This window comes from Staurois parvus, unplaced genomic scaffold (genome assembly GCF_062004578.1).
Source record: "Staurois parvus isolate SC_StPar_1 unplaced genomic scaffold, SC_StPar_1.0 ptg001670l, whole genome shotgun sequence".
NCBI lineage: Eukaryota > Metazoa > Chordata > Amphibia > Anura > Ranidae > Staurois > Staurois parvus.
The window spans coordinates 503,818-529,485 of record NW_028319466.1 but is presented as its reverse complement, the minus strand read 5'-3'; the positions used below and the strand labels follow the sequence as shown (position 1 = coordinate 529,485).

At 44.4% G+C, this 25,668-nt stretch overlaps 1 protein-coding gene across 1 annotated transcript in view; it reads right to left on the bottom strand.

Moving 5' to 3' along the window:
- Nucleotides 1–9,304: 9,304 nt before the first annotated feature.
- IFT122 (intraflagellar transport 122) overlaps nucleotides 9,305–25,668 on the bottom strand; it is a 135,756-nt gene continuing 119,392 nt past the window's right edge. Inside the window, exons 26-29 of the mRNA XM_089663342.1 lie at nucleotides 21,490–21,618; nucleotides 18,534–18,613; nucleotides 18,194–18,358; nucleotides 9,305–9,488 (exon numbers count right to left, since the gene is read on the bottom strand). Coding sequence (XP_089519468.1) covers nucleotides 9,399–9,488; nucleotides 18,194–18,358; nucleotides 18,534–18,613; nucleotides 21,490–21,618 — 464 coding nt within the window. The 3' untranslated portion in view covers nucleotides 9,305–9,398. The remainder of the gene's footprint in view (nucleotides 9,489–18,193; nucleotides 18,359–18,533; nucleotides 18,614–21,489; nucleotides 21,619–25,668) is intronic.

Genomic DNA, 25,668 nt, shown 5'->3' with positions numbered 1-25,668 from the left:
GCAGAAATTGGGGTGATTTGAGGTGTGAAGGTGCAGTAATTAGGCTGATATGAGGTGTGAAGGTGCAGGAATTGGGGCTGATCTGAGGTGTGAAGGTGTAGAAATTGGGGTGATCTGAGGTGTGAAGGTGCAGGAATTGAGGTGATCTGAGGTTTGAAGGTGCTGAAATTGTGGTGATCTGAGGTGTGAAGGTTCAGGAATTAGGTTGATCTGAGGTACGAAGGAGCAAGAACTGGGGTTGATCTGAGGTGTGAAGGTGAAGAAATTGGGGTTGATCTGAGATGTGAAGGTGAAGAAATTGGGGTGATCTGAGGTGTGAAGGTGCAGGAAATGAGGTGATCTGAGGTTTGAAGGTGCTGAAATTGTGGTGATCTGAGGTGAGAAGGTGCTGGTGTTGGATATGATCTGGGGTATGAAGGTGCAGAAACTAGGGTGATCTATGGTGTGAATGCACAGGAACTGGGGCTGATCTGAGATGTGAAGGTGCAAAATTAGGTTGATTTAAGGTGTGAAGAGGCAGGAATTGGGGTGATCTGAAGTGTGAAGAGGCAGGAATTGGGGTGATCTGAAGTGTGAAGAGGCAGGAATTGAGGTGATCCGAGGTATGAAGGTGCAGGAAATGGGGTGATCCGAGGTGTGATGGTGAAGGAATTGGGGTGATCTGAAGTGTGAAGAGGCAGGAATTGGGGTGATCCGAGGTGTGAAGGTGCAGGAATTGGGGTGATCCGAGGTGTGATGGTGAAGGAATTGAGGTGATCTGAGGTGTGAAGGTGCAGGAATTGGGGTGATCCGAGGTGTGATGGTGAAGGAATTGAGGTGATCTGAGGTGTGAAGGTGCAGGAATTGGGGTGATCCGAGGTGTGATGGTGAAGGAATTGAGGTGATCTGAGGTGTGAAGGTGCAGGAATTGGGGTGATCCGAGGTGTGATGGTGAAGGAATTGAGCAGATCTGAGGTGTGAAGGTGCAGGAATTGGGGTGATCCGAGGTGTGATGGTGAAGGAATTGAGCAGATCTGAGGTGTGAAGGTGCAGGAATTGAGGTGATCTGAGGTGTGATGGTGAAGGAATTGGGGTGATCCGAGGTGTGATGGTGAAGGAATTGAGCAGATCTGAGGTCTACAGCAAGTTATGGTTTACTGGCACGCCGGTTGTCTAATTCTTGTACACCAAATATGGAAAAGCTCGCTGACCTCTGTTCTATAACAACCTGCAGTATGTTTTGCTGCTTTAAAAATGAATAATTGTGGCTAATAATAATAATAATAATAATAATGATTGGTTAAACAAATAAGCAGTAAAAAAAAAGAAAAAGAAGAGACAATGGGCAGTAGAAAGCTTCCATGGCCAGCAGACAGGACGAGGGATGGGAAGTTGGAGACACTCCAGTAGCGGCTCTGACAATAGGAAGTGGGACTAGACAAAGCACAGGAACTGATAAGAGAAGCAAGAACAAACAGTTACAAGAACTTTAAAAGCTGAGAGAGGATTTATGTGAGTAGAAGAAGGAGGTGCTCGGCCATCTGTGTATATTGTACATCACTCAGAGGAATACCTCATTATAAACACACAATACATTTCCATGTCACAGATATCCATCCCTCTCTGCGGAGGACGAGATGAATGAGCAATACTCACCTCCTGGTGTGAGGAATACAATCTGAGACTTTGCAGAATGTCAACGGCTGATGTGATCTCATTTCTGATATTACTGACCGCATCAGGAACATTCTATAGAATATGACGGCTTTCATCTACAGATAGGACAATTGAAGATTTGCAAAATTTAAAAAAAAAAATTCCAGTGAATATCGGTAAGTGTTCCAACGTTCTAAGCACTGAAGATCTTGCAGAAGGTTAGGTGTCCCTGGATGCCCTGCAGTGTACAGTGGGTTATATTTAATCAATCAGAACCAGGAGAGGCCTGGGCTGGGGGTGCATTTGCCCAATGGGGCAGTTTTAATAATACATGTTGAGCTGGTGGCCCTTAGTGGAGATACTTCACCATTAAGACATAGATCAGAGCAGGGCCCATGGTTAGAGACACATGGTGGGCAATATACATTGGCTCCCAGCCAAGGGCGGACTGACAACTCATGGGGCCCCCGGGCAATAGGGGATCATGGGGCCCCTGTGTCCTTGCCCAAACTCAAAAAAGCCTATGAAAAAGGTACCAGGGGCATCTCATGGGGCCCTCTACTGACCCTGGGCCCTCGGGCAGTGCCCGCGTTTCCAAATGGTCAGTCCGCCCCTGCTCCCAGCACACCTTTCTTCTCAGCTCTATCAAGTCATGTGGCTGGACAGCCATAAAGGAAGCCATTGGTGGAAGATGAGAAAAGTGTGTCCTTCAGGAGCACTCATATTTATCCATGTCCACCAATCACTGTGGTTCCATGGTACACCATGCATGGTGTATTTTCGATAGCCCACAGAAATATGTCCCTACCCTGAAAAGGTTAGTTGCTTGTGTCTAGCGCCAAGGTTAAAGTTTCTGCCTTGATTAATGAATCAAATCAGGCCATAAAACAGTGCGCGGCCAATGGTTTGAGGACAACCTTCACAACTCTATAGGTTCATTGGGCATCCCATTCCAAAACGTATAGCCATTACAGTATATGGAGCTGACCGGCCGTACGGCTTTATTAGACTCCACTATTATGGGAAGATTTTCATTTCCACAACATTTTAGAGTGTGTCTATGGGAATTTGTGCCCCGTTAGCCAAAAGTACATTTGTGAGGTCAGGTACTGCTGTTGGATGAGAAGACCTGGCTGGCAATGGGTGTTCCAATATATCCCGAAGGTGTTCAGTAAGGTTGAGATCAAGCCTCTGTGAGGCTACCCAAGTTTCTTCACACCAAACTGGTCAACTGTGTCGCTACGTTTCAACATGACAAGGGTTTGTCCGTCTCTTGTAGCATGGCAGTGCTGATACAAGTTTTCAGATGTGGTTGTGACTGATAACCCTATGGGTTGGGAAAAGATGTGGTAATAAGCTGGTCCAAAAGCAGGCTGGGAATTTGTGCCCCGTTATCCAAAAGCACATTTGTGAGGTCAGGTACTGATGCTGGATGAGAAGACCTGGCTGGCAATGGGTGTTCCAATTTATCCCGAAGGTGTTCAGTAAGATTGAGATCAAGCCTCTGTGAGGCTACCCAAGTTTCTTCACACCAAACTGGTCAACTGTGTTGTTTCAACATGACAAGGGTTTGTCCATCTCTTGTAGCACGACAGTGCTGATACAAGTTTTCAGATGTGGTTGTGACTGATAACCCTATGGGTTGGGAAAAGATGTGGTATTAAGCTGGTCCAAAAGCAGGCTGCATGTGGGTTGTGTGCCGAGGCTTGCAGGTATGGATTGGGGGGAATATTTACAGCAGACCAATGCACCTAATCTGATCATTAGTATCATAGCTAACCAGTCTTTCCCAGCAGGCTTTTACAGATGGTATGTCTGTTAAGCCATGTCCATGATGGAATATCCCCTTATTTCTTGCTTCCCATCATTGGGACAGGTGGCAAATTTCTCCAACTGGGATAGAAAAAAAATATATTCTTTCAGCTGAAGTGGTAAAAGTCACATCTTCTCATAAGGTTCATCAAGGAAGATTCCTCTCTTGTCATGGGACTGTCCTCTCACTCCAAGGGTTAAATGCTCATTTATATCTAGGAGGCTCAAAGAGAAGTTTTACTTACTCGATTGTTTACCAGCCCGTACTCTTCTCTGGAAACAGAGAAGAGTTGCAGAAAAAAATGACCAAGTGGTCCAACAAGTCTGCCCCAGTAAAAAAAAAAAAAAAAAAAAAAAATTATATATATATATATATATATATATATATATATATATATATATATAAATTTATTTATTTCAGGTACTTATATAGCGCCATCAATTTACGCAGCACTTTACATATATATTGTACATTCACATCAGTATATATATATATATATATATATATATATATAAAATTTTGTTTTCTGTTTACTTTTGTATAGATATACGTTTGTCCCAAGCATATTTGCATCAACCTACTGTTGACTGACTCACTACCCCTGCCGGAAGCCTATTCCAAGCATCAACTACTCCTTCAGTAAAATAATACTTTCTAAGATTAGTTTTGAACTTTCCTTCTGATAGTTTGAGGTCATGTCCTCGTGTTCTTGATCTTCTTTTGCTTCATACTGAAAATACTGTCCTTTTGTACCTTATTGGCCCCAATTGATGTATTTGATGGTTTCAGTGACTGAAACCTTTCCCTTCATTCCTTTAGACCAGCAATGGGCAAACTACGGCCCGGCGGGCCTTTTAATCCGACCCGCGGAGCTAGGCTCCCGCTAGGCTCCTCTCACAGTCCGCCCTGAAGACCGGTGTAGCATGAAAATCTGTCTCCTATGAGGATCTGTCCCCCTCGACGTATCTGCGCATGTGCCGGAGATCGCCGATCGGCTGCTAATGCCTGAAACTGGCACATGCGCAGATACGTCGAGGGGGACAGATCCTCATAGGAGACAGATTTTCATGCTACACCGGAACGGCGCAGGAACACGGCGAGAGGAACGCGCGGAGCAAAGGTAAGTGAATTGACACAGGGGGGACTTATATGGGGGATGAATTAATATGGGGAATGAATTACTATGGGGGATGAATTACTATGGGGGATGAATTACTATATGGGGGATGAATTACTATATGGGGGATGAATTACTATGGGGGAATATTACTATACTTACTATGGATGACACATACACATCATTCATCTACTCTTGGTCCGGCCCCCAGGTCAAATATATGAACCCATTGCGGCCCTCAAGTCAAAAAGTTTGCCCACCCCTGCTTTAGACTGTACATATTAGTTTCTTGCAGTCTCTCCTGATATGTTTTATTCCCCATTTCACCATTTTTGTTACCCGTCTCTGGACTCGTATCTTATGAATATCTTTTTTGTAAGTGAGGCCTCCAAAACTGGACACAGCATACTAAATGAAGTCTCACTAAAGATCTATATAGAGGAATCAGGACCTCCTTCCTCCTGCCGGTGACCCCTCTAGTGATATAAAGATCTATATAGAGGAATCAGGACCTCCTTCCTCCTGCCGGTGACCCCTCTAGTGACATAAAGATCTATATAGAGGAATCGGGACCTCCTTCCTCCTGCAGGTGACCCCTCTAGTGATATAAAGATCTATATAGAGGAATCAGGACCTCCTTCCTCCTGCCGGTGACCCCTCTAGTGATATAAGATCTGTATAGAGGAATCAGGACCTCCTTCCTCCTGCTGGTGATCCCTCTAGTGATATAAGATCTATATAGAGGAATCGGGACCTCCTTCCTCCTGCAGGTGACCCCTCTAGTGATATAAAGATCTATATAGAGGAATCGGGACCTCCTTCCTCCTGCCGGTGACCCCTCTAGCAATATAAATATCTATATAGAGGAATCGGGACCTCCTTCCTCCTGCCGGTGACCCCTCTAGTGATAGGATCTGTATAGAGGAATCAGGACCTCCTTCCTCCTGCCGGTGATCCCTCTAGTGATCTAAAGATCTATATAGAGGAATCAGGACCTCTTTCCTCCTGCCGGTGACCCCTCTAGTGATAGGATCTGTATAGAGGAATCAGGACCTCCTTCCTCCTGCCGGTGACCCCTCTAGTGATATAAAGATCTATATAGAGGAATCAGGACCTCCTTCCTCCTGCCGGTGACCCCTCTAGTGATAGGATCTGTATAGAGGAATCAGGACCTCCTTCCTCCTGCCGGTGACCCCTCTAGTGACAAAGATCTATATAGAGGAATCAGAACCTCCGTCCTCCTGCCGGTGACCCCTCTAGTGATATATAGAAGAATCGGGACCTCCTTCCTCCTGCCGGTGACCCCTCTAGTGATATAAAGATCTATATAGAGGAATCAGGACCTCCTGCCGGTGACCCCTCTAGTGACATAAAGATCTATATAGAGGAATCAGGACCTCCTTCCTCCCGCCGGTGACCCCTCTAGTGATATAAAGATCTATATAGAGGAATCAGGACCTCCTTCCTCCCGCCGGTGACCCCTCTAGTGATATAAAGATCTATATAGAGGAATCAGGACCTCCTTCCTCCCGCCGGTGACCCCTCTAGTGATATAAAGATCTATATAGAGGAATCAGGACCTCCTTCCTCCCGCCGGTGACCCCTCTAGTGTGTATAAAGATCTATATAGAGGAATCAGGACCTCCTTCCTCCCGCCGGTGACCCCTCTAGTGACATAAAGATCTATATAGAGGAATCAGGACCTTCTTCCTCCTGCCGGTGACCCCTCTAGTGATAGGATCTATATAGAGGAATCAGGACCTCCTTCCTCCTGCCGGTGATCCCTCTAGTGACATAAAGATCTATATAGAGGAATCAGGACCTCCTTCCTCCTGCCGATGACCCCTCTAGTGATGCTTTCTAGGATTGTATTCACTTTTCCCACTTCCCACACTGTTTGTTCATTTTGCAATCATCTGAAAAAGTTACTCCCGTATCTTTTTCCTCTATAGTGCAGGCCAACACTGTACTCAAATACTGTATTCTATCAAGGAATTCTTTTCCCCTAGGTGCATTATTTCACATTTAGAATCATTGAAGTGCAGTTTCTGCAGCTTGGAACATGATTTGGCATTGTTGGAAGGATTGGTCAAAGTTATAGAGACCTCCAGGGATGTCAACCCTATTGCACACCTTTGCGTCTTCCAAAAGACATATATTACCCACCAACCGTTTAGTTATATCACTTACCTAAAATTTAATTAGAAGAGGACCTAGTAGAGAACCTTGTGGTACACTAAGGCTCTGTAGCTCTCTAGTTACAGATCTTGTTCCATAGGAACCCTATTTACAGCCACACTCTAATATCTATCCTTTAGCTAAATGCATATCCACTGGACCACCCAAGGTTTAAGTCCTAGCTTGCAAAACTTTTACTAATTTTTAATAGATCATCATGTGGAACTGTATCAAATGCTTTGCTGAAATCAACATATGTCCACAGCACCACCCTGGTCCAATACATTAGTGATGCTCCCCTTCACTCCAGCATTGGCCTGTCCCCCCCCAAGGTCAAGTGCAGGGTTATGGGGCTCTGCACTTGACTTGATGATGTCAGAGGACCTGTGATCACCAGAGCATAAGGGACAGGAGGCTCTGGGGACCAGAATGGTTTTGCCGTAGATATTGCTCCGTCTTCTCAAGAAGCATTCAGTAGCCGAGTGTCCAAATATTTTCTTTCAAACAGCATATCAAGCTCTGGAGCTGTATAAGCCTCCGAAACGTGTGGGCTTTTTTTTATCTTGGATTTGAAAAAAAAACAAATTAAGTATGGACTCTAATAGCCTTGGTTTGGCATGCCTACTCTAATACCCTTGGTTTGGCATGCCTACTCTAATACCCTTGGTTTGGCATGCCTACTCTAATACCCTTGGTTTGGCATGCCTACTCTAATACCCTTGGTTTGGCATGCCTACTCTAATACCCTTGGTTTGGCATGCCTACTCTAATACCCTTGGTTTGGCATGCCTACTCTAATACCCTTGGTTTGGCATGCCTACTCTAATACCCTTGGTTTGGCATGCCTACTCTAATACCCTTGGTTTGGCATGCCTACTCTAATACCCTTGGTTTCGCATGCCTACTCTAATACCCTTGGTTTGGCATGCCTACTCTAATACCGTTGGTCTGGCATGCCTACTCTAATACCCTTGGTTTGGCATGCCTACTCTAATACCCTTGGTTTGGCATGCCTACTCTAATACCCTTGGTTTGGCATGCCTACTCTAATACCGTTGGTATGGTATGCCTTCAGACTCCTGGATTTTGCTCTAAGAATAAAGCCACTTTAATACAAACTGCATTTATCCTTTTTGCCCCCTTCCTTGACCTAACCTACCTCTCCATAGATGCAGAATTACCTTGTTCCGAAGACCAGAGTGCTCACTGTTCTGGCCATGCCTGTGCATTACAGCCCCATTGAATCCTATGAGGCCATGTCCCGAAGTTGCAAACAATTGGAGATGGTCCTGTAAAAGTATATAGGGCTTTAATGTGAAAAAACAGCCAGACAGTGAAGACTTTCAATGCTGAATGTAAACAAACAGCGGCACCATGGCCGTAGGATTAAGGTAAGTATACATCTGTACAGGATCCCGGTTGTGCAGGATGAGCAGAGATGCAGCCATCAGTGTTCAGTAATGCAGAGAGTTTTTGAAAATGGCGCCAAAACCAGCATAGACAGCAAGGAAGTTGGGACCTCGGCGGGAGACCTCTGGTGTCTGAAGAAGATGCAAGTGCTTCGAAACGCGTCACCTGACCCTGTTCCTGCCCTGCCATTGGTCGCCCGCCGAGGTCCCAATTTTCTTGCTGTCCATGCTGGTTTTGGCGCCATTCTCAAAAACTCTCTGCATTGCTGAACACTGATGGCTGCATCTCTGCTCATCCTGCACAACCAGGATCCATCTTCACATCATTGGCAGACTGAGGATGGACCAAAGGCATTCCTTTACCATGCTATTATACTTCTTACGTTTGTAAGTAGTTTTTAAACCTCGTTACCAATAAATCTTTAACCCTCTAAGCTGAGATTGGCGACCCCTTGTGTCCGATTTATTTTCTACAGAGTTCTGCTTCGCTCTATGGGAAGCTGCCTTCACCATCCATCCACCACCTAGGACCCTTTGACTATGGACTTCCCCATCTCCATTTGTCCCTTCATCGTCAACCTATTTTGAATTCATTACTATTGTACGCTGATTCCTCTATTTGTATTTCTCCCTCTGTATCCGTCATTTGTCACTAACCTATCTAGACTCTTCATGTGTGGTCCTCTCGCAGCGCCATTTTGTTTTTCATTTTTACATCTGTACAGGGGAGGTTGGGTTATGTTGGGTGAGGAGAAGGCGGCAACAAGAATAAGTGCACTTTGTTTTAAAGTACAATTATCTAAGGCACCACTTGAGGTCCCTCTGCATAACCAGAGGTGCTCTATTCTACAATATAGATCTCCATTCCGCACTCTGAAATTGAACCAACAAAAGGACAAAGCTCCTTTGATTCTCTGAAATAATCAAAGCCTGACAGAGGGTTTAACCCTACACAATTCCCATGACTATCCAGAGAAAAAAAAAACAAAACATAATGCTGGCATGACATAAAATGATCCTATTATGGATAAAATGGGGTTTCAGAACCATAAATTGGACCCTGATTATTGTCCATGGCTGTAAAATATAATATTTCACAGATAGTTTTCCTGCAGATGACACGCTAAATCAGCAAATACCAGACACAGGAAATATGTAGAAAAAGATTTAATAAATTATATAAAAATATTGATGTAATTAAGGGTTGACTATTAGTGCTGGTATAATATGGTCCAGGCTTGGAATGTCACTGGCTGGGGTCCTCCATGGGTTTTCGGCAATAGGGACAGCAGTTGTGCTGCAGGACGAGAAGTTCGTAGTCCTCTGTGTGAAACATCTGCAAACAAAAAGGAAATGATTTCAACTCAGTCTGAAGCCACAAGGAAGAGAACAATTTGTTAGAGCAAGACCTGAACAGAGCATTGTGGGATCTATCAATGGGCATTATAAAGAAGACTCCAACCCTTTACATTTTTTTTGGCCATCCATAATATTATTTGTAATCATGTTCAGCCAGTCTTGTGATTCTCACACCTTTGCGAACACTAGAGGGGTGACACTACTTTTCACTGCTACAGCTCTGCAGCTTCCTGTGTCACCTGGCTGCTCACTGAATCATGCAAGAACATCACTAGCAGGGATCAGTGAATTATAAGTGTGGCTGAAAAGAAATACAAATCCTTTGGTGTTATGTAGTTTTCCTTACATTTTTCTTTTTAAATGTTGCCATTTTAGCAAGATAAATTGAGGGCAATGAGAAAGGCAAAATTAGGGTTTTTAAGGGTGAAATAGGCGTTAACTGGCTCCCAAAGGGTCCAGAAGCTGCTGTCATCTATTCTAGACCTGTTGTGGCAAAAGAAAAACAAACAGCCTCTCCATTTTTTTTTTTTTACAAAGTATGAGGTCATGGTGGAGAAGACAGCTCAGAAGCCTCCTGGTCTGCCAGTCAAGATATGAGGTCATGGCAGGCAGGAGAAACCTCCTGGATTCTGCTTGTCCATCATTCCAGGTATGAGGTCATGGTGGGCAAGACATACCAGAAGTCTCCTGGTCTGCCAGTCATGGCATGAGGTCATGGTTGGCAAGAGAAACCAGGAGTCTCCTGGCCTGTCAGTCAAATTATGAGGTCATGGTGGACAAGACAGAACATATGTCTCCTGGCCTGTCAAAGTATGAGGTCATGGCAGGCAAGAAAAAACAGGAGTCTCCTGGCCTGTCAGTCAAGTTATGAGGTAATGGTGGAGAAGACATACCAAAAGTCTCCTGGCCTGTCAGTCAAGGTATGAGGTCATGACGAGCAAGACAGATCAGAAGTTTCTTTGCCCGTCAGTCAAGGTATGAGGACATGGCAGGAAAGACAAACAAGAAGTCTCTTGGCCTGTCAGTCAGATTATGAGGTCATGGTGGGCAAGACATACTAGAAGTCTCCTGGCCTGTCTATCAAGTTATGGGGTCATGGTGGACACGAGAAACCAAAAGTCTCCTGGCCTGTCAGTCAAGGTATGAGGTCATGGCAGGCAGGAGAAACCAGGAGTCTCCTGGCCTGTCAGTCAAGTTATAAAGTCATGGTGGGCAAGACAGATCAGAAGTTTCCTTCCCCGTCAGTCAAGGTATGAGGAGATGGCAGGCAAGACAAACCAGGAGTCACCTGGCCTCTCAGTCAAGTTATGAGGTCATGGTGAGCAAGACAGATCAGAGGTCTCCTGGCCGTTCAGTCAAGTTACGAGGTCATGGCAGGCAAGACAAACCAGGAGTCTCCTGGCCTGTCAGTCAGGTTATGAAGTCATGGCGGGCAAGACATACCAGAAGTCTCCTGGCCTGTCAGTCAAGGTATGAAGTCATAGCAGGCAGGACAAGCCAGGAACCTCCTGGCCTGTCAATCAAATTAGGCATGGAAAGTGGATGGGACATTCCTGGTTCCTCCCACTAAGGATAACATAAGGACATTGCTGCTATTAGAAAAGAACTACAATGGGAAACTTACACGACCGATGGCCTTGGGAATATGTGGACACAGAGGCCACGAGTCTTACTTACAGGATACTATGGACACAGAGCCCCGCAAATGCAGCATTCAATAACAGAATAATCAGTGGCTGTTTGCAAAAAGAAGACCATATTTATTAAAAGGTAAGGACTTTCTTATAATACATGGATTAGAAAAATCTGCCTGGAGTTCGGCTTTAAGTAACAGTGCACACATGATGATCAAACACACACACGCCACTAAATGAAATAAACTAAACTACCCTAAATAAATTCCTCATTAAAAACACACCCTCTAAATTAAAAAAGTAAAACAATAAAAAAAGTATTATTATTATACAGGATTTATATATTATTATTATACAGGATTTATATATTATTATTATACAGGATTTATATATTATTATTATTATACAGGATTTATATATTATTATTATTATTATACAGGATTTATATATTATTATTATACAGGATTTATATATTATTATTATACAGGATTTATATATTATTATTATTATTATTATTATACAGGATTTATATATTATTATTATACAGAATTTATATATTATTATTATTATTATTATACAGGATTTATATATTATTATTATACAGGATTTATATATTATTATTATTATTATTATACAGGATTTATATATTATTATTCTACAGGATTTATATATTATTATTATTATACAGGATTTATATATTATTATTATACAGGATTTATATATTATTATTATTATTATTATTATACAGGATTTATATATTATTATTCTACAGGATTTATATATTATTATTATTATACAGGATTTATATATTATTATTATTATACTGGATTTATATATTATTATTATACAGGATTTATTATTATTATTATTATTATTATACAGGATTTATATATTATTATTATTATACAGGATTTATATATTATTATTATTATACAGGATTTATACATTATTATTATTATTATTATTATACAGGATTTATATATTATTATTATACAGGATTTATTGCTATTATTATTATTATTATACAGGATTTATATATTATTATTATTATACAGGATTTATATATTTATTATTATTATACAGGATTTATATATTATTATTATTATTATACAGGATTTATATATTATTATTATTATACAGGATTTATGGCGCCAACAGTTTGCTCAGCGCTTTACAATATAACGGGAGACAATACAGCAACAATACAGTTCAATACAAGAGGGATAGGAGGGCCCTGATCCTGGGAGCTTACAATCTGGGAGAAGTATATCTACAGTGGGGATCGAAAGTTTGGGCACCCCAGCTAAAAATTTGTATTAATGTGCATAAAGAAGCCAAGGAAAGATGGAAAAATCTCCAAAAGGCATCAAATTACAGATTAGACATTCTTATAATATGTCAACAAAAGTTAAATTTTATTTCCATCATTTACACTTTCAAAATAACAGAAAACAAAAAAATGGCGTCTGCAAAAGTTTGGGCACCCTGTAGAATTTATAGCATGCACTGCCCCCTTTGCAAAGCTGAGACCTGCCAGTGTCATGGATTGTTCTCAATCATCGTCTGGGAAGACCAGGTGATGTCAATCTCAAAGGTTTTAAATGCCCAGACTCCTCTGACCTTGCCCCAACAATCAGCACCATGGGTTCTTCTAAGCAGTTGTCTAGAAAGCTGAAACTGAAAATAGTTGACGCTCACAAAGCTGGAGAAGGCTATAAGAAGATAGCAAAGCGTTTTCAGATGTCAATATCCTCTGTTCGGAATGTAATTAAGAAATGGCAGTCATCAGGAACAGTGGAAGTTAAAACAAGATCTGGAAGACCAAGAAAAATATCAGACAGAACAGCTCGCAGGATTGTGAGAAAAACAATTCAAAACCCACGTTTGACTGCACGATCCCTCCAGAAAGATCTGGCAGACACTGGAGTTGTGGTACACTATTCCACTATAAAGAGGTACAAATATGGTCTTCATGGAAAACCTCTTCTACGTCCTCACCACAAAAATCATTTGAACTTTGCAAATGAACATATAGACAAGCCTGATGCATTTTGGAAACAAGTTCTGTGGACCGATGAGGTTAAAATTGAACTTTTTGGCCAGGATGAGCAAAGGTACGTTTGGAGAAGAAGGGGCACAGAATTTAATGAAAAGAACCTCTGTCCAACTGTTAAGCATGGGGTTGGATCAATCATGCTTTGGGGTTGTGTTGCAGCCAGTGGCACAGGGAACATCTCACGAGTAGAAGGAAAAATGGATTCAATAAAATTTCAGCAAATTTTGGATGGTAACTTGATGCCATCTGTGAAAAAGCTGAAGTTAAAGAGAGGATGGCTTCTACAAATGGATAATGATCCTAAACACACCTCGAAATCCACGGGGGATTACATCAAGAGGCGTAAACTGAAGGTTTTGCCATGGCCTTCACAATCTCCTGACCTCAACATAATTGAAAATCTATGGATAGACCTTAAAAGAGCAGTGCGTGACAGACAGCCCAGAAATCTCAAAGAACTGGAAGACTTTTGTAAGGAAGAATGGGCAAAGATACCTCAAACAAGAATTGAAAGACTCTTGGCTGTCTACAAAAAGCGTTTACAAGCTGTGATACTTGCCAAAGGGGGCAGTACAAGATATTAACTCTGCAGGGTGCCCAAACTTTTGCAGACGCCATTTTTTTGTTTTCTGTTATTTTGAAAGTGTAAATGATGGAAATAAAATCTAAATTTTGTTGACATATTATAAGAATGTCTAATCTGTAATTTGATGCCTTTTTGGAGATTTTTCCATCTTTCCTTGGCTTCTTTATGCACATTAATACAAATTTTTAGCTGGGGTGCCCAAACTTTTGATCCCCACTGTATGTTTTTCAAGCAAATTTTTGTGGAATGAGATTCTCACTCTTTGATAACAATTCATATAGCTGTCGATGTCACAGAATAAAATGACGTTTAGTAGAGATCTGTCCATAATACACCCAGTGATTATACAGAGGAGGACTCTGACAACCCGTCCTGCAGTGTTTATACACCTCCTGGTTGAATCTCCTCGTCTTACAAAGGGTTTATGAGGTCACAGTAGATCTAATGTGTGTCACAGAGAATATAATAATATTGCAGAGACAACTATTTAATACAATATTATTTGTAAAAGAAAAAGGTAATTAATTGTTTAGGAAAAAACGTATTTCCTTTTTTCCTTTTTATTCTTTTATGCCATGCAATGTCCACACTTATAATTTTAAAGCTTAACTCTGGGCAACAAAAAAAAAAGAAGTTTTCCCTTACAGTGGGGCTGAGCGAGGTTAACTGCTCATTTTTGTCTAGGACAGGGGTGTCAAACTCCACTTCATCGCGGGCCGCATCAGCATTATGGTTTCCCTCAAAGGGCTGGTTGTATCTGTAAGACTAGATGTCCAGAGCACCCCACCCTCCCCTTACATTAGATGTCAAGAATCCCACACCCTCCCTAACATCACTGTGCACCCTCTTTGGGGGCAGAGATGGAAAGCAGAAAGTGCCGGGTCTGGAGGAGGACCAGAGCACCCCCTGTTGGGGCAGAGCTGGAAAGCAGAAAGTGCCGGGTCTGGAGGAGGACCAGCGCACCCCCTTTTGGGGCAGAGCTGGAAAGCAGAAAGTGCCGGGTCTGGAGGAGGACCAGAGCACCCCCTTTTGGGGCAGAGCTGGAAAGCAGAAAGTGCAGGGTCTGGAGGAGGACCAGAGGAGGAGTGGAGTCAGTTACCAGAGTGTGCTGAATGCTGAGACCAGGGGAGGCAGAGATGAGGGGGTGCTGCAGCTGCACTGAGAGGTGCAGGATTTGGCAGAGGAGTTCTATTCTCCTCTCTGCTGCCGACTGTTAAGACAAGGTGGGGGGCTGAGACAAGGGGCTAGGAGAGGTGCAAGGGCCACATGCAATGGCCTGGAAGGCCGGATTCGGCTCGCGGGCCTTGTGTTTGACACCTGTGGGCTAGAGGATGCTGGAGGAGGACCAGAGGAGTGGAGTCAGTTAAAGAATCTGCTGAATGCTGAGACCAGGGGAGGCAGAGATGAGGGGGTGGGGGGATGAGGAGGATTTGGCAGATTTGTTCTATTCTCCTCTCTGCTGGGGACTGGTGAGACAAGGTGGGGGCGGAGACAAGGGGGTACCTGCAGGAGAGGTGCAAGGGCCACATGAAATGGCCTGGAGGACCAGATTCGGCCCTCGGGCCTTGTGTTTGACACCTGTGGTCTAGGGGATTGGAAAAGGTAGATATACTTACCTAATCCTCCCAGCACAAGACCGATGCTTTTGCTCCTGTCCCCCCTGCGGTCTAGCGGTCTTGTGCAGTAGACTGTTTCTGACGTCATCAATGAACATGAGGACATCAGGATCAGTCCATCACTGGATCATGGGGGAGCATTGTTTGCTGCTGGAGCAGAGGACTGGGTGAGTATTCACTTTCTGTTTGCCCTTGGACAAACCAAGCCGCTAACCCATACAGTGCAGGCACAGCCACTGCATGGGAGAACTTTTTTTTTTTGCCCGGAGTTGGGCTTGAAATCAATTGTTAAAATGGGCTTCCAAAGCTGTTTGAACACCCATTAGGTAGGAATTGTCCACTGTTATCATCAGGAAACCCGCCATGAGAAATGCCATGTAGACATTGCTGGAGTGCATGTAGAAAAGTGCAGGAAGTACAGAAAGTGCAAAATCTGCAGGAGATCATCAGCACGGAGATGCAACAAAAGGTGGACAAAGAAATGTTAACAGCGTTTTACTGGGAAAAAAAAAAAAGAAGGACAATAGTGTTTGATATACAGTCAGTTATAATGGAAAATGTTCTAGTTTTATAAAAAAATAACAAACATGTTATACTTACCTGCCCTATGCAATGGTTTTGCTCCCTCATCAGCACTCCTGGCCCCTCCCCCCAGCCGAGTGCCCCCATTGCAAGCTACTTGCAATGGGGTCACTCATGCCTGTTCCCTATTGAGCCGGCTCTGTGTGTCCACACAGTGCATTGCCCTGCCCCCCGCTCCCTCCTCACTGGCTGTGATTAAAAAATGGCTCCTCCTGCTGTGTCTGAGTCAATGAGGAGGGAGAAAGCCAGGAGAGCCTTTGATCTTGTGCACATCGCTGGTTCGAGCTCAAGGGGGCTATGGGGGGGGGGGGGCTACATGTAGAAGGTTTCTTTACCCTAATGAGTAGAATGCATTCAGGTAAAAAGAAACCTTCTGCCTTTAGAACCACTTTGTTTACATTTACTTTAAAATAATTAAAGTGAACTTTTCTCTTCCCTCCATACACGCGCACACACTTTGCTCCTGTGTGTGACCACCAAGACCAGCTGAGCCAGACTGAACAAAGAAAAAAAAAAAACTCTTGGGTCCTTTGTTTCTGGAGGGGGTAAAGGGTCAGGTCCTGGACTTATTAAATGCTTTCTGTGACTGACCCAACCGGGCCAGGGGCTTTTGGAGGAGACTGAAGATAGCCTCTTGCCTACTGACTCTGAGCCCTGGCGTTTGAGGCGCCTCTATTCTTTGGGAGGTCTGTGCCTGGAGGACCTTTTGGAGTAGTTTTACTTTGGATTCAAGTCCATGACTCCCCAAAACACACAGACTCTGAGAACTGGAGGATCATGATATAGATTTGGGGACTCTGTGCCCAAACTAGCATTGACTGCTACAACCCCCCCAAACTCAGAGACTCTAAGAAGATGTTGAAATAACAAGCTCAAAACAACCTGATGGTGAGGTCTCTTTCTAAAATCTCTTTATTACGGTGTCACATGTTTACTGTTGTATCTTTGTCCCATTGTTAATTGAGTTCATTGAGTCACCTATTGTTTCTGTCTGTTGGCTAGTCCTCCTGGAGGTTCCTACATGATGGGATTAGTCTTCTGTCAACTTGACCTCGTTACCTAATCAGTGTGAGATGTTTATCCCGATGTGTAATATTTCTTTTTAACCTCCCTAGCGGTCTGATTATGTCCATATTTCTGTGCTCTAAGCGGTACTTTTTTTTGCATGGAAATATGTATTTTTTTTATTGTAGGCCTGTAATTTTTAGGAGGAATAACTCCCTGAAATCTGTCCGAACAAGAGTCTAGTAAACATCCCGGGGATGATAAAATTTGAAAAACGAAATCATAAATTATAATTTAAAAAATAATCATTAAAATTAATAATATAATAATAATAAATGTAATTCAATAATATAATCAAACCAAAAACACTGAAATGTGAAATAGAGCGCCAAGTTGGCACATCGCTGAGCTCAGTCGCAGAATCGTTTTCAGTGTCTGATGAGGAATTTCCCCCACCAATCATTATCACTCAATTCTGCAAGTGGTTCTGATTTACTATCGCTGTTCTCTAGCCGGTCTAAAACCGCGTCTGACCTAAAGGGACGCTTTTTGGACGCCATGGACGTTTCTCAGTTTCCAGGCAGAAAGAACAGTAAAAATGCAGGCAGGGCGCCGGACAAAGCACTCGGGACACAATGTATGTGAAATGGTTTGATACAGGAATGTTATACGATGTGATTTTATGTATTTAGTGAATGTCACTTTTACAACGTTCAAATTTCCCGCCAGTTCCGTCCCCCGTACGTCCCGACGTCGCAGGGAACGGAACCCGGAAGACAGATGCCGGCATCGGCCGGAGGACATTGCCGGGGACACTGCAGGAGGGACATCGCGGGAGCGCAGGACAAGGTAAGTGAAGAAGAGATCCCGGAGCAACGCTGCAGTGTATTCCCGAGTGTAGCTCGGGGGGGTTACCGCTTGTGGTGCTGAAACTTTACCCCGAGCTACATTCGGGAATACCGCCAGGGGGGTTAATGTTCATGTGGGGACTGCCCTTATTTCTGAAATGTATAAAAACCTGTATTTCTGTTCAATTAAGAGTTCCAATTTTGCACCTACGCTGGTGTTGTCTAGTTCTTGGGCGCAATGCCCAGCTATAATACTTTGGTCCTGTGTCCCAGCGGCAAGGAGGCACCCAGGCGTGGCGATAGGCGGTCCGTCACACTTTCCCATCAGGGCAGCAAGTGTATAGGCAGCACATACCTGGAAACAGGACTGGCACATGGTGATGGAGACATCGGGGAGCAGTGAGCGGAAGTACTGCCACTTCAGAGGATGCGGCCAACGCTTCACCATGACGTCCCTCCTGCTCATGGCTCTCAGGACCGAACGGGACACAACCACGGGGACAAACTCAGAGCCGCCTTGCTGCAGGACAGAAGAGAGTTGGTTAGAGTCACAAATCATTTCTCAGGTCTTATTTTTATTGGTTGCTTGATTCATTTTTGGGGTTTTTTTTTTCTAGGTTTTATAGCCGACACCATAACTGGAGTGTTTCATCATACATCTTCTGTACCTTCTACATTAGGAACTGGTCACCCACCTCAAAACTTAACTTTGCTGTGAAGGGGTCGCCATCCATGAAGGGCTCATCATCATCATCTAGTCTCAGCGTTTGTGTGTCTTTTTTTTTTGTTAAGGTCATTAACTCACAATTATGAAGTTTGTGACACGTTTTAATCAAGAAAGACACAAATGACGTGACCTGTCAGACAATATTTTAAACATGTTAAAAAAACATGTGTGCGGTAAAATGGACAGAAAACAGGATATCGAATGGGTGTTCGTAATTGAGGCAGCTCCCGATGCTCAGCCTATTCACAAAGTGAGTCATTAGCAATAGGGTCAGCACTAAGCCGGGACTCTGGACCTGGAAAGTGCTCTATGGCTAACTTGGAGAAGAAGTATACCTAAAGCTCTTTTGGTCATACTTCTCCTATGGGTCACAGGAGTGCACTTCTATGAGCCAGATCCAGCCAACAGAGGGCTAAAGTCTGCTGTCAGCTCACAGCTGGTCCAGGCTGTGCAGGGATCCCAACAATAATGTCGGGATCCGCCCACATGCCTGGCCGGCAGCTGGTTCAGCCTCTCACCATGCCGCTGAGAGCCCTTGCCAGCTACTTCCATCTACTTCGCAGCCCGCTGCTTCATTGAGCGCTGGAGGGGCAGAGCACAGAGCTGGTGGCTGACAGTCACCTCTTTCTGCTCACTGAAGACTGAGAACTGAGCGATCAGCAGCCAAGTCTTAGAGCCGGCGGGGGACAACTGCAGCATCAGATCAATACTGCACCCACATAGGTGTTTCTTTTTTTCTTTAAAAGGTGCACTTATCTTTTATCCAGTACACAAAGGAATGAGAAGAACTGCAATGCAGAGCCCAGCGCCCAAAGGTCACATTTAAATCTAGCCCTACCAACCCAACAGGGTCCAAGTACAGCCTCCAAAGTCAGACAGTAAGAGCTGTGCAATGTGGAATAGACTTCCTCAAGAGTTGGTTCTGGCCAGCTCAGTGGATTGTTTTAAAAAAGTCCTGGATTCTTTCTTAGATACACAGAATATAACTGGATCAGGGGTGAACTGACCATTCGAGTACTCGGGCACTGCCCGACGGCCCGGGGTCAGTAGGGGGCCCCATGAGATGCCCCTGGTACCTTTATCATAGGCTTTTTTAAGTTTGGGCAAGGACACAGGGGCCTCATGATCCCCTATTGCCCGGGGGCCCCATGAGTTGTCAGTCCGCCCCTGAACTGGATATAACATTTATAGGTAAAGTTGATCCAGGGAATATCGGATTGCCTCTCGGGGGATCAGGAAGGAATTTTTTCCCTGCAGGAGCAAATTGGATCGTGATTTGCTGGGTATTTTTGCCTTCCTCTGGTTCAACTGTGGGTGTAGGATTATAACTTTTTTTTTATTTTTTGGTTGAACTGGATGGACTTTTGTCTTTTTTCAGCCAGACTAACTTTGTAACTGATGAAAGGCCGATCCAGATAGCTCCACAGGGTGACCGGCTCAGCAGCAATGTAGCAGAAATCTTGATTAAAGAAAATATATATCAAAGACTAGCCAAAACATTGGACTTTTCTAAGCATAGCAGCATCCATCCTACTAGGACACTAGCAAAAAATCAGAGGCATGTAGGGAGTAGAAGTGGTTATCCAGAGAAAGCCAAACAATCTCTTGAAAAAGACCCAAGTAAGGCAACTTTCACACTGATCTGCTTTTGGTGCATTCTTCAATAAAGAAAAAAAAAGTGGAAGAAAAGCGGAAGGAAACTGCATCTCTTTAAATCCTATGTAGCTCTTCACACGGGTCCATTGCGCTTCAGTTGCGGTAAAAAAATCCTGCTTGCTGCATCTTTCGTGCATGTTTGGTCCAGTAAAAAAATAAACTACACCAAAAACAATGTACTTTATTGAAATGTATGGAAACCGCAACGTACCTGAGGGAAGTTTTCAAGCCACGGTTTACAGAATCGCATGACAAGAGAAATCCGGTTATATTCACTGGTGCCCTTCTAATCAACTCAGCACAGTGTGATTTTGGAAAAGTTTCCTGGTGGACTTCAGTTCGCTTTCAGCCCCATAGACTTCTATATTACAGAAGTCACATCAGCATAGATGGATGAGTGATTTTTTTTTTTTTTTACCCTCGCCTCTCCACCCTGGTCATCCTTTATCCATGGATTTTGACACAGCTATGATTTTGGAGTCTTCCTTCGATCGATCGACCCTTCTGCCTCTTAGTCCTCAATCACCTCACTGCTATGACCCACAGCAATGTCCTCCTAGATTGATTGACTTGTCAGTACTACTTTGTGCTGCACTCTCTGCTAGGTGTTTATGTAAACCTGCACTGAAGATAATCAAGAGACCTGATGGCCACACACACACACACCCACACACCCACCCACACACCCATACACACACACACACACACACGCACACACCCACACACCCACACCCACCCACACACCCACCCACACCCACGCACACACACCCACCCACCCACATACACCCACCCACATACACACACACACACACACACACACATACACATACACCCACCCACATACACACACATACACCCACCCACATACACACACATACACCCACCCACATACACACACATACACCCACCCACATACACACACACATACACACCCACCCACACCCACACCCACACGCACACACACCCACACCCACACCCACCCACATACACACACACACACACATACACCCACCCACCCACATACACACACATACACCCACCCACACACACACACATACACCCACCCACACACACACACATACACACCCACCCACACGCACATACACACCCACCCACACGCACATACACACCCACCCACACGCACACACACACCCACCCACACGCACACACACCCACCCACACGCACACACACCCACACACACACACGCACACTTGTAAAAACTAACGAAAAAAAAAAGACAGACGATCACTTTGAGTAAAAAGGATACCAGCGGAGGACATTTCCTGCCACTTGTCTTTATTGGGGTGACTTCGAGGAGCCTCGAGATTGATGAGTGACATGGCCTCTTCATCAGAAATCCCTTCTTCCAGATAAAATTCCACCAGAGGAAGAACTTCTGTAATCATAGAAGACACAAGACCAGAGTGAGCTTCAGCTAACAGGGCAGCATTGTGGTCTATTGGCAAGTACTGCACTAGGGTTCACAGTTCAGTTCCCTATCTGAACAATATCAGCATGGAGGCTGTATGATCTCTGTGTTTGTGTGAGCATCCTCCAACTGCACAACAACAGTTATGTTAAATGTATAATAATGTGATGGGGACATTAGAGTGTAAGCTCCTCTGGTACAGAAACAGATGTGACTGGCTGAGTGTTCTCAGTACAGTGCTGCAGTCTATGTCAGAGCTATATAAATGTATAATAATAATAATAGTGTGTGACTGTGGGGGAGGGGACATTAGAGTGTAAGCTCCTCTGGTGCAGAGACAGATGTGACTGGCTGAGTGTTCTCAGTACAGCGCTGCAGTCTATGTCAGAGCTATATAAATGTATAATAATGTGATGGGGACATTGGAGTGTAAGCTCCTCTGGTACAGAGACAGATGTGACTGTGGGGGAGGGGACATTAGAGTGTAAGCTCCTCTGGTGCAGAGACAGATGGGACTAGCTCAGTGTTCTCTGTACCGCACTGCGGCCTATGTCAGAGCTATAAATGTATAATAATAGTGTGGGACTGGGGGGGAGGGGACATTAGAGTGTAAGCTCCTCTGGTACAGAGACTGATGTGACTGTGGGGGAGGGGACATTAGAGTGTAAGCTCCTCTGGTGCAGTGACAGATGTGACTGTGGGGGAGGGGACATTAGAGTGTAAGCTCCTCTGGTGCAGAGACAGATGTGACTAGCTCAGTGTTCTCTGTACAGCGCTGCAGTCTATGTCAGAGCTATATAAATGTACAATAATGTGATGGGGACATTAGAGTGTAAGCTCCTCTGGTACAGAGTCTGATGTGACTGTGGGGGGGAGGGGACATTAGAATGTAAGCTCCTCTGGTACAGAGACTGATGTGACTGTGGGGGAGGGGACATTAGAGTGTAAGCTCCTCTGGTACAGAGACTGATGTGACTGTGGGGGAGGGGACATTAGAGTGTAAGCTCCTCTGGTACAGAGACTGATGTGACTGTGGGGGAGGGGACATTAGAGTGTAAGCTCCTCTGGTACAGAGACTGATGTGACTGGCTCAGTGTTCTCTGTACAGCACTGCGGTCTATGTTAGATCTATATAAATGTATAATAGTGTGTGCCTGTGGGGGACATTGGAGTGTAAGCTCCTTTGGTGCAGAGACTGATGCACATGTACTCTTCACAGCACTATCTAATTATATAAAATGGGAAAAAAATAAATAAGGAATAAAATACCAGAAAAGAAAAATATTAGCTTTTTTCCCCTCTCACAAGAAGCTAGTATTCTACAACCCAAATAAAGGCATAATGTGTGAAATTAAAAAAAATCTTTAAAATACCAATCTAATTAAAAGGCACTAGATGCCTGGAGTTTGCCTGTGATGGTTTCCTCCAGGTACTCCGGTTTCCACCCACACTCTAAAGACATGCTGGTAGGTTAATTGTCCCTAGTATGTATGAATCTGAGTAAAGGACCTTAGATTGTACCCCCCTTGAGGGTTAGGGACCTTAGATTGTACGCCCCTTGAGGGTTAGGGACCTTAGATTGTACGCCCCTTGAGGGTTAGGGACCTTAGATTGTACGCCCCTTGAGGGTTAGGGACCTTAGATGGTACGCCCCTTGAGGGTTAGGGACCTTAGATTGTACACCCCTTGAGGGTTAGGGACCTTAGATTGTACGCCCCTTGAGGGTTAGGGACCTTAGATTGTACGCCCCTTGAGGGTTAGGGACCTTAGATTGTACGCCCCTTGAGGGTTAGGGACCTTAGATTGTACGCCCCTTGAGGGTTAGGGACCTTAGATTGTACGCCCCTTGAGGGTTAGGGACCTTAGATTGTACGCCCCTTGAGGGTTAGGGACCTTAGATTGTACGCCCCTTGAGGGTTAGGGACCTTAGATGGTACGCCCCTTGAGGGTTAGGGACCTTAGATTGTACACCCCTTGAGGGTTAGAGACCTTAGATTGTACGCCCCTTGAGGGTTAGGGACCTTAGATTGTACGCCCCTTGAGGGTTAGGGACTGATGTGAATGTACAATAGATTTAGAGCCCGGGGAGAATATAAAATGTGTTTTTCCACTTAAAATTGCTAAAAAATGTCAGTTTTATCTGCTCTGCACCTCATCTATTTCCCAAATGTGCACCCTTTAAAAGCACATCTCCATATTTGTGTATTATTAATCTGTAATTATCTGATGTGTTTTTCCCACCGCCATTTTATATGTGGATAACAGAATAATTCTATGACTGGCACGGAGGAGGAAAAACCTTGAGCAGAGTTGTTAAAGTCAACCTTAATATCTTACTGGATAAACCGCAAATCAGCTTGGAAGGTGAGAGGTAATCTGTCTCGCAGTGCTACGTGTTGCTGAGTGTGATGACAGGGGATGAGCGCCGAGGTGTAAGGAGGGCGAGACAGACACTATAACAACTAATTAATCAAACAGCGCTAACAATGTGCATGTGGAGATAAAAAGTAACCAATCAGCTCTGTAGATTAGGGTTCTCAGCCTTATTTAGGTTTGGGCTCAGCAAAGTCTTCCAAAACCTTCCATACCTTAGATTGTACGCCCTTTGAGGGTTAGGGACTTTAGATTGTACGCCCCTTGAGGGTTAGGGACCTTAGATTGTACACCCCTTGAGGGTTAGGGACCTTAGATTGTATGCCCCTTAGATTGTACGCCCCTTGAGGGTGAGGGACCTTAGATTGTACGCCCCTTGAGGGTTAGGGACCTTAGATTGTACGCCCCTTGAGGGTTAGGGACCTTAGATTGTACGCCCCTTGAGGGTTAGGGACCTTAGATTGTACGCCCCTTGAGGGTTAGGGACCTAAGATTGTACGCCCCTTGAGGGTTAGGGACCTTAGATTGTACGCCCCTTGAGGGTTAGGGACCTTAGATTGTACACCCCTTGAGGGTTAGAGACCTTAGATTGTACGCCCTTTGAGGGTTAGGGACTTTAGATTGTACGCCCCTTGAGGGTTAGGGACCTTAGATTGTACACCCCTTGAGGGTTAGGGACCTTAGATTGTACACCCCTTGACGGTGAGGGACCTTAGATTGTACGCCCCTTAGATTGTATGCCCCTTGAGGGTTAGAGACCTTAGATTGTACGCCCTTTGAGGGTTAGGGACCTTAGATTGTACACCCCTTGAGGGTTAGGGACCTTAGATTGTACACCCCTTGAGGGTGAGGGACCTTAGATTGTACGCCCCTTGAGGGTTAGGGACCTGAGATTGTACGCCCCTTGAGGGTTAGGGTCCTTAGATTGTACGCCCCTTGAGGGTTAGGGTCCTTAGATTGTACGCCCCTTGAGGGTTAGGGACCTTAGATTGTACACCCTTTGAGGGTTAGGGACTTTAGATTGTACGCCCCTTGAGGGTTAGGGACCTTAGATTGTACACCCCTTGAGGGTTAGGGACCTTAGATTGTACACCCCTTGAGGGTGAGGGACCTTAGATTGTACGCCCCTTAGATTGTATGCCCCTTGAGGGTTAGGGACCTTAGATTGTACACCCCTTGAGGGTGAGGGACCTTAGATTGTACGCCCCTTAGATTGTACGCCCCTTGAGGGTTAGGGACCTTAGATTGTACGCCCCTTGAGGGTTAGGGACCTTAGACTGTACGCCCCTTGAGGGTTACGGACCTTAGATTGTACGCCCCTTGAGGGTTAGGGACCTTAGACTGTACGCCCCTTGAGGGTTACGGACCTTAGATTGTACGCCCCATTGAGGGTTAGGGACCTTAGATTGTACGCCCCTTGAGGGTTAGGGACCTTAGATTGTACGCCCCTTGAGGGTTAGGGACCTTAGATTGTACGCCCCTTGAGGGTTAGGGACCTTAGGTTGTACGCCCCTTGAGGGTTAGGGACTGATGTGAATGTACAATATATATGTAAAGCGCTGCGTACATTGACGGTGCTATAGAAGTACCTGAAATAAATAAATAAATGCCCCAAAAGTTAAAAACAACAAAAAAATCCAGATA